Consider the following 16,211-nt stretch of genomic DNA (forward strand, 5'->3'; position numbering starts at 1 on the left):
ATTAAAGAGAAAACTGAACAAGTAAAATCAATCTGTGCCATGGAGCCTTTATCACTTAAGAATAAGGGTACAGTGTAATAAAACAAATAATTCTAGGAGGTTGTCACTCAAATGATAGAGAACCCCCGTCCTACTTGAACGACATGACTAATGCTTTGAAATAAAAAACCTGGGCTATTTTATTTTATTTTATTTTTTGAGACAGTCTTGTTCTTTCACCCAGGCTGAAGTGCAATGGCACAATCTTGGCTCACTGCAACCTCCACCTCCCAGGTTCAAGCAATTCTCCCACCTCTGCCTCCCAAGTAGCTGGGATTACAGGCACCCGCCATCATGCCTGGCTAATTTTTGTATTTTTGTAGAGACAGGGTTTCACCATGTTGGCCAGGCTAGTCTTGAACTCCTCACCTCAGGTGATCCACCCGCCTCAGCCTCCTAAAGTGCTGGGAATACAGATGTTAGCCACCGCGCCTGGCCAACCTGGGCATTTTTTGACAAGAGAGTAATAACCAGAATATATAAGGAGCTAAAACAACACAATAGACAAAAAAAACTAATAATCTGATTTAAAAATGAGGAAAAGATCTGAATAGAAATTTCTCAAAAGAAGACATGCAAATGGCAAACAAATATATTAAAAAATGCTTAACATCATAATCATCAGAGAAACGCCAACCAAAACTACAATAAGATATCATCTCACCCCAGTTAAAATGACTGTTATCCAAAAGAAAGGCAATAACAAATGCTGATGAAGATGTGGAGAAAGGGGAACCCTCACATAGTTGGTAGGAATGTAAATTAGTGCAGCCACTATAGAGAACGGTATGGCGGTTCCTCAAAAAACTAAAAATAGAGCTACCATATGATCTGGCAATCCTACCGCTAGGTATACACCCAAAAGGAAGGAAATCAGTATATGGAAGAGGTACCTGCATTCCTATGTTTATTACAGCACTATGCACAATAGCCAAGATTTGGAATCAACCTAAGTATACATCAACAGACGAAAGGATAAAGAAAATGTAGTACCTGTTCACAGTGGGATATTATTCAGCCATAAAAAAAGAATGAGATCCTGTCATTTGCAACAATATGGATAAAACTGGAGGACATTATGTTAAGTGAAATCAGCCAGGCGCAGAATGACAAATTTCACATGTTCTCACTCATATGTGGGAGCTAAAAATTAAAACAATTGAACTTATGAAGCTAGGGAGTAGAAGGATGGTTACCAGAGGCTAGGAAGGGTGGCAGGGAGGGAGAGAAAAGGTAGAGGTGATTAATGGGTACAAAAATATAGTTCGATAGAAGGAGTAAGACCTAGAATTTCATAGCTCAATAGGGTAACTACACAGTTAACAATAATTTATTGTATATTTTAAAATAACTAAAAGAGTAGAATTGGAATGTTCCTGATACAAAGAAATGATAAATGCTTGAGGTGAGCAATATCTCAAATACCCTATGTGATTATTACACATTGTATGCCTGTATCAAGACATCACATGTGCTCCATAAGTATATACATATACTATGTACCCATAAAAATTAAAAAGTTTAAGAAAGAAATAAAGACCTGGGCATTTTTAGAAAGCAAAATGATAAAAGTGTAATCATTGCTTCTCAACTGCTGTCAGTTACCAGCTGTTCCTGGACTAGAAATCACTGTGATTTGGCCACACCTCTAGACACTTTCACACCAGTAAGAACAAGCATCCTGAAATATGAGCACACCAGGATTTTGTCCCAACTGACATAGAAGATACAAAACACCAATGTATGGATGCCAGGATTTTGAGGCTATGATTGCTATTTTGATATTAGAACACTACACGGAGCACCCATTCTGTTATACTAGTTAAAATCAGCATAAAATAAATTCCTAGCTTTCAATTTTCAGATATGTACTTAATACTTAATTTTCCCCCTCCTACTAGACCATAAAAAAGATGTTATCTAAAGTATTAAAGGTCAAAGAAAAGGTCCTCTAAATACACCAGACTCTTTAATGGATGAGACGGCACCTGGCATTTAAAGCTGCATTCTCTAGAGACAGGATGAAAGAGAGTCTTTCAAATCATTTCAAGGAATGAATTGCTTTCTACTTCTCCATTTTTAATTAATTCGTGTATATATTGAAGTCTTGGATCTTCACTAAGGTTAATGAACAATTTAATTCTTAAAAATCTAATCATCTGAATGCATCAAATGAAACATGTTTTAATTATAGAAATTAACAAAGAAAATTAGTAATATACATGTACATCATGTCAGTTTTGTACAGCACATCAGTAGATTTGCTTGAAAAGTGAATTGGGGAAAAGAGCCACTAACATAAGATCCCAGAGAATTTTAATCCTAATTTCTTATCTTTTATAGGATATCTAGTTAGGCTTTTGTAATTTTTATTTTAGACAAGATTCTCTACCTTACTAATGATTCCTGCTTCAATGAGTTGTTTTTCAAAAGGGTTACTTTAAAACATTTATGCTATAAACAGACTGTAAATTGCAAAGCTGTATTTCATCTAGTTGAGCACTAAATAATGTGTTAGATACTTCAAAAAGTAAAAATAATTCCTGTTTATCACATAAAATTAGGCTGGGCACAGTGGTTCATGCCTATAATCCCAGGACTTTGGGAGGCCGAGGCAGGCGCTTGAGTCCAGGAGTCTGAGACCAGCCTGGCCAACATGGCAAAACCCCTTCTCTACTAAAAATATAAAACATAGCCAGGCATGGTGGCGTGAACCTGTAGTCCCAGCTACTCAGGAGGCTGAGGCAAGAGGATTGCTTGAACCTGGGAGGCACAGGTTGAGTGCATTGCAGCACTCCAGCCTGGGCAACAGGGCAAGACTCTGTCTCAAAAACAAAAATTAGTCATGCGAACATCACTTACCCTGTGCTTACCATAAGCCACAACTTCTGCAAGCACTTTGCCTCATTTAATTCTAATAAGTTAAGAGAATTAGAAATATATTTGATTATCCCCATTTTCCAGAAGAAGAAATTGGAGTGTAGTGTGATTAATTTGCCCAATATGTCTCCAAATGCCTCTCACATACAAATCCTGAAATCTCCTTCTTCCCATCCTCTATCCATTTACAAAGTAGTCATCAAATGCTTTCTAAGTGCCCAGCACAGTTCCATGAATGGAAATTTTCATACATCTGGAAAAGACTAGCTTCAAAATTATTTTTATTTTATTTTATTTTTTTTTTTTTTTTGAGACAGAGTCTCTCTGTCGCCCAGGCTGGAGTGCAGTGGCGCCATCTCGGCTCACTGCAGGCTCCGCCCCCTGGGGTTCACGCCATTCTCCTGCCTCAGCCTCTCCGAGTAGCTGGGACTACAGGCGCCCGCCACCACGCCCGGCTAATTTTTTTGTATTTTTTTTTTTTAGTAGAGACGGGGTTTCACCGTGGTCTCGATCTCCTGACCTCGTGACCCACCCGCCTCGGCCTCCCAAAGTGCTGGGATTACAAGCGTGAGCCACCGTGCCCGGCCTCAAAATTATTTTTAAATCAGATAACCAAACTTTAATTAAAACATTTGTAAAACCTCCGTGATGTTATTTCTACCTATCCTTCATATCTTCTGATATCCTTCATATCTGTCTGTCAACATACTTTTAGTGGATAAAGAAAAAGCTTTTGTATGTTTTTACCATTTTTATTGACAGTTTTAGGAAGAAAACATTTTCCTTCCCAATGATTTGAACAATAAAAGCAACCCACAGTGCAAGAGGCCACTGCAGATGAACCCACAGCTAGCTAGGCTATATGACACGAGCAATGAACTGATCATATCTATGATGCAGACATTCTGAAAGGGTGAAGCTAAATAGAAAATTTTAGGCCACATCACATACATATGCAAATCAGATGCCCCACTCCAGTTGGCCTTCCAGTAAACCAACTGCAGAATTTTTGTCGTTGTTGTCTTAATTTGTAATACTCTAACATTTACATTTTAAAAATAATTTATATGCCAATCCAAAATACTAGAAGAAACAATCAAATTTGTGTAATGACTGTTCCTGCAAATACAATGTCTTGTGGAGAACCCAATTGCCTCTTTCACTGATTCAGAGTCAGAAACTTAATACCACTTTATCCATTAGTCTTACCTCTGCAGCTAAATAGTTTCCAGTTGCAAGATGTTTAAATCTGAACAAGCTGTTCCACTGTCCTGCACCCCCACGGCATGGGTCATGATGAACCACCTACAAAGAGAGCAGTGATAGTAATGGCAAAACAATATTTATGTTCCTGGCAAGCAAATGCCAACAGTTTACATGCCTGCCCTCCTGTTAGTGCTGATCTGTCAAACTTAATATATGTTTCCATGAGAGTATCATGTGGCAGAAAAACAAAATTCCCCATAAATGAGCAAGAGACATGTTATAACAGTTGTTAACTCGTGCATGCATGACACTCGTGCCTCACATCTGCAAACACAGCTTTACTCAGAAGGACACGTTTCCAAGACCAAAGTGGAAATACTGAGATTTTCTTCCCTTTGTTTTTCAAACATTTACTTGGCAGATTGCATTAGGAGCCCACTATGTGCCAAGTACCTTCAAGAGAAGAGAAACACAGCAGTGGATAAAGCTAGAGCTTCTATTCTAATGGAAAAGAGAGAGCCAGCAAACAAAGAAATAAGTAAGATTTGACAAGTGCCAGAAACAACACAGGGGAAGTACATGATCGAGTAACTAGGGAAGGCAACTTTAGATATGACCATCATGAGTATGGGCCACTTGGAGATGTCATGTGAGCTGAAACCTGGAGTGTGAGAAAGACAGCCACGCAGATTGGAAGAGAGAATCACAAAGGTCAAGGCCTAAGGTCTAAACTACTTAATTCTTAGCCCTTTCCATGCATGCTTTTTATTGACAGCATGTCTTTTGATACCTGTCTTTGAATTGGCCTTGCCCAGATGCTGAGCCCCTAGGCTCACTGGGAATGAACGCAGTAGAAGCTCTGACACAGCTGGTTATGACAGGCAGGATGGGGCAGCAGAAAAGCTCGGGTTTTACACTCAGACTCAGGCATGTGAGTCTCAGGCCCACCAGTTACTGGGGTATGACCACAGAAAGGAATTTAACATCTTTGAGCCTTATTTCTTCGTGTACAAAATGGGTTGATTCACAGGATTGTTGTGAAGACGAAATATCATGAGGCATATCAGAGTGCTAGGATAACTTTCATGACTCTCCCTCAGCACATTACGTTCTTTTTGCTGGTACTGACCACCCTTTGGCTCCTGCTGTAACTGCGAATTCTGTACGTTAATACACTTCACTTGCTGATGCCTTTTGCTAGACTCCAGCAACTGTCTTCCCATACTCTCATAACTCAGATAAGATAATAATTATGAAAATACTTCAAAGTCCTGGAGGTCTTACAAAACACTCCCTCTGTGGCCAAAAGCTCACCTATCGTTCAAATTCTCACATCACGTTTCTTCCACAAATCCTTTGCTAATCACACTGGCCACTGTGATCTTGTCAGTGTTTGAACTCTTAAACCTTTAAGGGAGGCAGAGATATCTGCCAGAATCCGATAAAATCTAATGTTTGTCTCAAATACATACATACACACACACACACACACACACACACATTTTGTGGTTTGTATATAATTGCTAAGGTTAACAAATAATCTGAAGATCCCAGACTAAGAACTACTCTCCTATATACATCAGTGGGTCTGGCAAGGGCAGTACAGCTCCCTAGCGGGGATATTCTAGAGATTTGGAAGGGAGGGTGTTTTTGTTTATCACAATGATTTTGGAGGGATGCTATTGGCATTTAATATGCAGTGACCAAGATATTATCTATGCTGCAATTTACAGGGAATTCCAGAATGTGATCAACAATGTGTGGGGCCCTCAGGACCAGCCCCACCCTGCTAAGTGCTCCCCTGCATCACAGGGGCTGAAAGCCTCACCCAGCGGGGCTCTCAGGACATTCCCGTTAGAATGAAAAGCAGAGGACAGTAGAAGAGAGACTCCTCTTTGGGCTGCAGTAACAGTGGGAGCAGCTGACTAGTGCCCGCTCCTACAAGATGCATGGGTGAGGACCCCTCAGCATGTGAGCAGAGGCCTGCAGGCTCAGAGGAGGAGCAGTCATTGCATTGCTTATCTGCATTCAGATAAGCCCATTTCCGCCACTCCACGTTTCCTCCCCAGCCCTTCCAATCATGTTGAACGTAATTTCCCTCTTGCTTGAAACAGCTGATGCCCATGCTGGGTAAGCACAGTCCTCAGGCTTCCTCACTAAAACCCAACTGTGACAGCACACAATAGAGAAACGTCCTGAAGCCTGCATCCTTCAAATCTCAAACAGAAAAAAGCCTACCACCAATATAAACTGGCAATACTTTAGTACATCAGCAGATAAAAGCATTTTACATCAAGTTACATGAAATTCATTATGGTGAGGTACGTTTAAATGAAGTAAAGACATCTCAAAATTATTAAACAATTTATTCGCTCTCTATTCTGTTCAATGTGTCACAGCATTTCCAACTATGCATTTTGATGGAAGGGGTTCACTGCAGTGGTACAGTTACAGCAAAAGCTATAAAACTAAAAGCAAAAATATGAGAGAATTTTCAAAACTCCTTTTAACAGACTCAGAACCAATATTCAATAAGCAGAGACACATCAAATGCAGGTAACTCACTGTATTTCATTAACAGAGTTTTAAATAATATCTCATCTTATTGCTACCTCTGTATTTTTTTAATTTTTAAAAAGCAAAATATTAAGAACTTTACGGTGTGAAAATGCATGCTTTAATTATGTATTTATTTTAGGATTGCCTGTTATTTTTCAGTTTTACTCTTATGAATGAGGTAGACTTCTGGGAGGGGTTTCATGCAGCCTTGTGTGTTATTAGCTTCAGTCATAGCTGTTTTCCCTAGAGCTTCTCAGTTCCATCACCTGTTGATGGTCATGGTCTCCAAAGTCCATCTGCATGCTAGTGACTGAAATTATTCCTCAGTATGTTGTGGAGTTTCAAGATAGAAGATAAGTTCTTTTGTACTATTTCATCTCCATTCTAAACCATGTCATAAACTTAGTTCTTTTTTAGTGTCATATTTATAAATAAGGCTCAGCTCATTTGCAGAGGCATCTTACTTCCTCGTTTTCTGCATCTCGTCGGTAATTTGCCTAAAGTATTATCCCTGCTTTGATTATGGTTATCTCTCTGTTTTTCAGTTTGTTCCGTTATTACGTCTCCTAACACTCGTTATCATTCAAGGGCCCAAATTTACCTTTGCTTTTTCATTTTCCTGTACTGGTATGGGCTGTCTTCTGATCCTCTTCTTTAACCACTCCTCTCAAATCCAAACATATCCATCCAAGATGGGCATAAATATTATATCTTTTAGATAGTCATTCTCATGTTGAAATACGTATTATTTTATTATAAAGTATTTTCCTTTTATTTATTCTTTATGTTAGAATTTGAGCATTATACTAATTCTACCTATTAGTATATAAATAATATTACCTATAAATTTCATTCTAGACTATTAAAGGGAGTGTCACTAAACATATGTTTTAAAACTGGGGGCAGGTGAAGAATTTGAAATGGTTGAGAACCACAGCTAGTGGCTTAGATGTTTAGTAAATCTCTTGTTCATAGGCAATTCTGTAGATCTTATCTCCTCCACATATAAAAAGATCCTTTAAGGAAAAATCCATAGATTACATTTCCTTAATTACTCTACCATGTTCCACATTTAAGTGATGCTTTTAAAAAGATGAATGAATTCTTAACTATGGGTCTCCTGATTTCAATAGAAATGGCATCTGCAGAAGAAATAAACATTGTTCTCCTCAGGGACTGAGTAGTTCTGGCCTCAACCTTCCTCAAAGTGAGGCATTCTACTCCATCTTTACTCCAGTGCCATTTGAGGCACATGGTCTTCAGTCTAACTAGTCTTGACATTTCACAATTGATTTGTTAAAAGTAAGATCGTAATGTACCCTTTTTAAATGTGTGTGTGTGTGTGTGTGTGTGTGCACGCTTGACAAAGAAGGAGAGAGAGAAAATGAGAGCTACCACAGCGAAGACAGGCTTAGGAAACAGTTTCCTTTCAAATTGGTCACAGCAATGAATAGGCACAAGTTGGTTCACAAAAATTATTCTATTTTATGATTCTATCATAAATGATGCCTATAACAATAAAACAACCAGCCCAGTGAATCTTGTCTTTTTGATCTAAATATTTACTAAGTGCCAAAAAACATTTACATACCTCTATTTCCCAGAGTGCTTTAGAACTAGTAGCAGAAGTAGCTGATTGGCGCAAGGTCGTACGAAGGAAAATGTGCTGTTTTTTCTCATATTCATCACAAGTCAAAAACTTCTCTTGTTCCGCATGAAACAATCTAACAACATCCCCCTTAAAAAAAGGTCAAGAGACATCTGAACAAACAGATGTGAGAAGCAGGTGTCTCTTTCTGGTTTTGATACTCTCGGCCCCTCTGCTAGCTATTTGACTTTTAATGCTTATTTAAATTTATTTAATGCTTATTTAAACATTTAAAAATGTGGGGGGGAAATTCAGTAAAACACTTAGAGTAAGTATTAACAGGTGTAGTCACATTCTAAATTATGAACACCAGTGAATACATAGGTTTTGCATCTAGAATTTCAGTAAGACTACCTTCATTTCTCCCAGCAAATGTCCTATGTAGCACATACTTACTCCTTTTAATACATCCTCTCGATAGGAACTATATTTCATGAATAAAGTGATTTTCCAGCTGGTGTTGCAATTAACAGCATTCACCTATTAATGAAGAAATGTTCAAAGTTTTAAGACTACAGATTCCATTCTCTATCAGAAATTATTAGTTCAACTAGTAAAAGGAAATTAAAGACAATTTTGGATAATGAAGTATATAGCTCAATACAAGTCTCTTTGAGAGACCATCCAAAAATAGCAATAACTAATCACAGCTATATGTACCTTAGGGATATTAATTAGAATAACTGGGATTATGCTCATGAAAACAATGAAAGAAACTATATTACTTTTTTCTCCCTCTGTCTCATGAGAAAAATCAACACATTCATTCCTTTTCCACTTGAACTTACCTCTTTACACCCTGGGTTATCAAGAAGCTCTATGTTGCTGGCATGTAGTGGCTGCCCTGCATTCACAGGCATCAAAACAACTTTATCTCCTACAACAATCTAGGAAGCAGAAATAAATCACATCTGAGACACTGCATGGATCTTTGGTGCTATATTTGAAGCTAAAAATAACTGCACAGGAGTCCGCATTATTGATCTGACATCTGGTGCTTTTATCCTTCACACAAATTTTCATACAATTCTTTTTCTCTTTGAGGTAAAATATCTTCTAATAAATGATCATATAACCATGTCCCATAGTGCCTATCAGTCTGGATTCATAAAGCTAGTGTGGATCTTTTTCATATTAATCTCTCATTTCAGTTAGAGCTTCCTTAAAGTCAATAAATAGGCCATTATCCCTCCCCAGGAGGTCTTATGCCACAAGCACAACAGAAAGAGTAAATGCATCTGCCACCAAAAAAAAGTAATCTATCCAAATATTAGAACCACTGCAAAAGCAAGCAGAAAATGTTATACACTTGTATTATCTTTGCAATAAGAGATGAGTAAATTTGATCTTCCCATAGTCCCAGAAGTGTATTAAAAATTCTAATGTCAGCTCGATTCAGGAAATGCAGGATTAGGTATGACCTTGTGGAAATATGTTTTGTGTTTGAGCCTTGGGCATCTCTCATATCTTAAATATATTAAACTAATATTGCTCCTTAAACCTGATGTTCATTTTTAAATAAAAACTAAAATTGACTATGGGAAAAGTGCTCTAAAGAAGCAACTCTAATTGATTTTTTAATGTATGCTATGGTAGCAATATCCACCTTATGTTTAAGTATTTTTATTCGTAACTCAAATTGTGGGGAATCAAAGTTATCCTTTCTTCATGATAACAATGAACAGTTTAATTTTCATTATTAAAGTTACTTACGTTGCTGAATTTATTTAGAAGACGTATTATTATACTAAATAAAATCTCACTTAAAGAATGGATCACTATCTCAAAAATGAAAACCAAAACCCTCCCTTTGTATATTTTATACCAAGTAAATATTAGAATAAATTAGTTTGGTAGATAAATGATAAAACAAATCAGGATTCAGTCGATATGAATAAACAGAACTTCTCCATGTAGTGTATCTTAATCTAGGCCCAAACTTTAAAAAACATAATTTCATATTTTCAATATCAGATATCCTCATATGGATGATACAGATGAGTCCACACTCACATATGGTACTGTTGTCACAAACTATATCTGGCAATTGAAATATAATAGAGAAGCCTCAAGCTCACCAACCAAAGAAAGGTTGTGCTTTGGTTTGTGGAAATAGCTCCTGCTGTTTACAGGACTGGTCTCCACTCATCACATCTATAAGAAGTCAGATGCTGTAACTCACAAAGACTCATCATAGAAGCTCTCTATATAAGTTAAGGAAAGATCATTAAGGAGCAGTATGAAGTGAAAAGATGAATAGGCAGAGCAAGGCATATAGTATGCTATCATTTGTGTACAAATGTGAGGGAGGGAACAGGAGTATCTGCATAAAGAAATCTCTCCAGTGCGTACCTGAGGAAGAAGAAGAGTAGAAATTGGACAGATGGAATAAAAAGAGTAGAGGAGAGATTTTTCACAATATATCTTTACATTGTTTTCTATCTTTGAACCATGAATTGGTACCCCTTTTAAAAATTAAATTATGAGCAAAAACAAATGAAAGTCAACATGACGTAAGCATATTCCCAATCCCCGTTCTCTCTAGGAAAACACGTGCTGTTGCACATGACACCAAGGCAGCTCCAAGTCACAGAGCCATGTAGAGGCCTGAGTCATCATCCATACTCTAAAGTACTGGGGGCTTGATACCACATTTTGCCAGTGCTGTATCTCTTCTTCCAATTACATTTTTTTCTTTATTTCTTCTAAAAAAAAACAAAAACAAGAAACCAAACAGAATACATGTGCAGAACGTGCAGGTTTGTTACATAGGTATACATGTGCCCTGATGGCTTACTGCACCTATTGACCCGTCCTTTAAGTTCCCTCCCCTCACCCGCCACCCCCGACAGGCCCTGGCGTGTGTTGTTCCCCTCTCTGTGTCCGTGTGTTCTCAACTTCCAATCTCTTAAAGAACCATTGGATTTGGTTTACTATTTGATTCTCATCTGTGCCATATAAATCCTAGCCAATAAGTTACTTAATATAATGACATATTTTAACTGTGTCCTTCCAATTCAAGAATACTTTTGGTTGCACCTACATTTGCTGCTCTAAGTCTTGCTATTTTACTATAGTTATCTGTAAGCTTTGGGTCGATCCGTATATTTACTTCAAAACACCACCCATAAAACTGTATATATATATACGGTTTTAAATATTATATATATTTAAATATATAATATATACAAATGTGTGTATATATATACAGTGTGTGTGTGTGTGTGTGTGTGTGTGTGTATATATATATATATATAGTTTTTTCTGTTTTTTGAGATGGGGTCTCGCTCTGTCACCCAGGCTGGAGTACAGTGGCACAATCTCAACTCACTGCAACCTCTGCTTCCCAGGTTCAAGCGATTCTCTTGCCTCAGCCTCCCGAGTAGCTGGGATTACAGGTGTGCACCATCACACCCAGCTAATTTTTGTATTTTTAGTAGATTTTTAGGGGTTTCACTACATTGGTCAGGCTGGTTTCAAACTCCTGACCTCAGGTGATTCACCTGCCTCAGCCTCCCAAAGGATTACATAGGCGTGAGCCACTGTGCCCGGCCTAACACTGTATATATTAAGAGACCAATCATATAGCCAAAATGTCCCTTGATATCTGTGAAACAGCTTCCAGTGGTTCATGAAAAATGGTATTCATAAGTAGAAGCTAACATTAATTCAGTAATTTTCAGGTCCTCATTCTTATTCTTGACAATGATTACCTTGCCTAACCAAGCTGAATAAAACTTGCAAGTAAAATGGATAAAATACCAATTATGTGAAATAAAAAGAATATTAAGAAGTTCCAGGGAGAAAACAAAAAGGTCTAAGAAATAGTCCCTATTCTCACGGAATTCATACCTAATTAGATAACTTGGCAAATATGGAATATGGTAATACTTTCAGAATAGCGAAGCTCAGGACGTGATTCACAGATGGGGTCAGCTGCTTTCTGAGAAGCTATGTATTTAATATAGAACTTGAGGGTGAAGTCATTTTCTGCCACATCCTAGGATCAGCCATCACATTCACTCTAGTACACAAACATCTTTTTTATAAATTGCAATTCCAAAAGCACTTCTGTTGATTCTATGTAAGAGCCATGTAAGATTCAAGCTGAGATTTTGCTGAAAATAAAGAGGGATATAACATCACTAGTAGCTACCCTTCTTTTGAAGTGGCACCTGGTATGGTGAAAAGAACATCACAATAGGAATCTAAATGCCAGGGTTCTAGTTCCACCGCGGCTAGAAATTCAAGGCACACACTTTTTCTAAAATGGCAAAGTCTACTTACTATTTGAAGAGTTTCTTTTTTCAAGAGTTAAAATTTTCTCTTCATTTAAAGAATATCTGACCTTTACTCCCTTTTAAAATCTACCATAAAAGTAAAGAACCCAAGTTTTCTTAGATCGAAATTGAAAATGAAAAATTAACTACTCAACCATGGGAAGATACACAAAAATAAAAAATAAAGAAAGAAAAATGAAATATTTATGTTCTCTGCTCATAGCTGTCCCTAGTGACTGCAGTTCAACTGCAACCAAGGGCTTTGTATACAGCTGAAAGTAGAGGGATCCATGAGTCTATTTTTTCCCCAAAACCATCCATCCCACAATTCCATAAGCTGTATCATAAAGTTGCCCTTAAGTAGTAGGAACTATTACCTTTTGAAGATAGGGTTTCCTTTCTCCCAGACTATCATCAGCCTATTTATTGCATTTCATTTGGGTCACAGAACACCTTGTTGGATGTTAAAACCTCATCTTAAAATATCGTCTTAAAACCTCATCTATTGTTAAATATTAAAATATCATTTTAAAAGTCCTCTAAACATTGCAATTTCCTTTTTTTAATTTAATGTGTTTTTAAAGAAAATCAGTAGTAGTTGAACCACTGGTTATGAAGTGACCGTATTTCCAATTGCCTTCCACTTAGTCGGTTTATATTTTAGAAATATGCTACCTATTTTAGGGAAAAAAACGAGTATTACAATACAGTTATTTATGTGACCAATATAGGGCTGTGGGTGTGCTTATGCTTTCAGCAACCTTAATTACACACAAAAGCTACACAGTGGCAAACAAAAACAGTGAGCTGTTTCAGCAAAAAGCAGTGCGGAAAGTTGTTTCAGCCATGCCTTCTGAAGCACATCCAGATAAGGAGAACTCCTGTATTGCACTTAACAATTACATTGCCCGTTTTCACCAAGATTAAGTGTTTGGGTGGTAGGTTTTGTTTCGTTTTGGTTTTCCAGTACAACTAATTATCTGAAATAGTTCATTACATTCAACTCTTTATTGACTGTAAAAGCAGCAGGGAAAAGAATAGATAAAATGAATAAATAAGCAGATAGGATGAATTAATATAGTCCACAGCTAATTTAAAAACCCCAATTCATTCAATTATTTCATCACATTCCTTCCGAGCTTGAGCTCAGGTTTTGTTTGTTTTCATATTTAATTTTCATGGCCCTCCTGTAGACAGGGACACTATTCAGTGGAGGGTTGGGGATGGGAACAAGGATTGCAAGAAAGGGCCTCAAAGGCACAGGTTGTTCATAAACCACATAATCAGTCCCTGAACAATTGAGAGTTGATTGTAATGAATGATTTAATGAAACTAAAATGTGTATCATGCTCACAGCACACATCACCTGATGTCAAAAGAAAAAAAAGTAGGGTTTTTTTTTTAAGAAATCCAACCAACACAAGACTTAAAGTGCATCACATTCCTGCATGCCATGCTTCTACCAAACCTTACCAAAGGAAGATATCACCAGATAATTTATTAACCAAATTAAATCCAGAAGCTTGCATCCTGTGGAATTGAATTTGTACTTCAAAATTCACTGGAAAAATTAGATTCACTATAAAGACATTCCTAAGACAAGAAATATCCAAAACACATTTAAAATGTAATCAAAGTTTCAACTGAAAAAACTCCATCAGAATAATTATACTTTTATATTGCTCTGAATTCACGTTAATTTTTTTAAATCTTAACTATTGATCCCCCAATGCAATATCTGCAGGATTTATGAAACTTATTCAGCACTCAGTGTCTAGCAGCATTTCCTGAGCATCGTCCATGTGCTAAGGACTATCACCCAGTATTTTATTTATTACACACAAAAATATCACACTCTGGATCCTATTGACTATTTCTCATAATTTATTCTCTATTTTATAAAGTAGCAGAAAATATTTCAGCAACTACTAAAATTTACAGGCAATACACACATATTCCACAACATTTAAAAAAAATTTTTTTTAGAAACGAGGTCTTGCTATGTTGCCCAGGCTGATCTTGAACCAGTGGGCTCAAGTGATTCTCCTGCCTCAGAGCCCCAACTAGTCCACAACATATTGTAAACACAGTTGTCATCAACGAGCAGATGCCAACCTTCAGCTCCTCTACTCCATCTCTATTAAGACTTAGAGACTGTCAGCAGCTGGCCATAGAGCCAGTAAATGGAATCCTGTCATGATTCACGGTGTCACTCCATTAATTCAAAGGGCATACACTATTTCCTAAACACAGCTCTTTTTCCTTATGACCAAGCTCCCTCCTGATTAGGCAAAAAAGTAAATTCTCCTTCTCTCTTAAAAGTCTCAGCCAATATTAAGGTTGCTTAAGTTCTTTCACACAAATTCTGGCTAGAAGATTTTAAATTAATCTGAACTTTGTCTTACGATTTCTGAGCACAATTTGTACTATAAATAAACATGTTTAACCTAGTAGATACTAACATAAAAATCAGGTATTGAGTAAAAACTATATTTTCTTTTTTGTACTTTCTGGATTATCTTACTTATTAGGAATTATTTTCTTTATGAACCCACTATTTCCCTCTTAAATGTATATTACATACATTGTCACCCTCGCTTCTCAGCTTCCAGAAGGGATGAATATAAAACCAAGACCCTTCATTTCCTGCAGCATCCAAGGACACACGCATGGCATTCTTCTCCAGTAAAGCAGGTAATCTCTTGTTGACAGTAAGATATTTGTTGCTTTTTATATGCAGTAGCTATAGGGAAAAGACATAGATTACCACCTTTATTCTTTGTCCTCCTCTGTTAATTACATTCATATGTTTTATACATATATCATATATTCATCTAACATGGCTTGAGATGAAAATTAAACAAAGGAGTATTTTCAGCCTCCACACTCACCATCTTTCCTACTTGACTTTCTTTGGGTTCTTCCTCCCCTTTACCCCAATTCTGCTTCATAATGAAGTGGGCATAATAGGGAGAAAAAAAAAACAGGGGACCCCTCTGAATGATTTTCATCTACTGATAAATAATGGCTAAAACTAGGTTTTCCAAAGGAGACCTTGAGTTTCCTGAAAACCACATCCTTTCTCAATGCCTGCACAGCCACAAAAACAGAATATACTAAAGAAAGGCCAAGAAACTCAAATAATGCGCCAACCCACTTACTATTATTAACCAGCCCTGCCCACAGTCAGCCCTGATTCTTCCTCTGTAAGGAGGCAGCTGCTCATCCTAAATAGCCTTCTATACCTTCTGCCAGGGGATGCTGACCCTACCCCCTCCCAGATGAGTGTAAAAGCATCACTTCTCAGATTTTTTTGGACTTTGTGAACAAAATCTTACCAAAACATGATTCTACCGAGTAGCAAAACCAAAACAAAATAACCTTTCCATCTATTATTACAATCATTTCAAAAAACAATGGTCATTTTAGTACTCACAATATAAGAAAGAAATTATCTCAAAATAAAGTACAGTTCTTCAATTGAAAAAAAAATCAGCATTTTTAAATGCTCATTACCATACTCTTGGGTCCTTACGTTACCACAAAGCAATGGAAACACTCATGGGCTGGCCTTTGGGATCTACCATGTTGAAAAACAT

At 37.2% G+C, this 16,211-nt stretch overlaps 1 protein-coding gene across 1 annotated transcript in view; it reads right to left on the reverse strand.

Moving 5' to 3' along the window:
- The window catches only part of ITPR2 (inositol 1,4,5-trisphosphate receptor type 2), a 509,412-nt gene that overhangs the window by 379,799 nt on the left and 113,402 nt on the right, over window positions 1–16,211 (reverse strand). The window contains exons 5-9 of the mRNA XM_032159871.2: window positions 15,197–15,355; window positions 9,121–9,219; window positions 8,729–8,812; window positions 8,276–8,422; window positions 4,129–4,224 (exon numbers count right to left, since the gene is read on the reverse strand). Of these exons, the coding sequence (XP_032015762.1) occupies window positions 4,129–4,224; window positions 8,276–8,422; window positions 8,729–8,812; window positions 9,121–9,219; window positions 15,197–15,355 (585 nt within the window). The remainder of the gene's footprint in view (window positions 1–4,128; window positions 4,225–8,275; window positions 8,423–8,728; window positions 8,813–9,120; window positions 9,220–15,196; window positions 15,356–16,211) is intronic.

This window comes from Hylobates moloch, unplaced genomic scaffold, assembly GCF_009828535.3.
Source record: "Hylobates moloch isolate HMO894 unplaced genomic scaffold, HMol_V3 SCAFFOLD_8, whole genome shotgun sequence".
Taxonomy (NCBI): Eukaryota; Metazoa; Chordata; class Mammalia; order Primates; family Hylobatidae; genus Hylobates; species Hylobates moloch.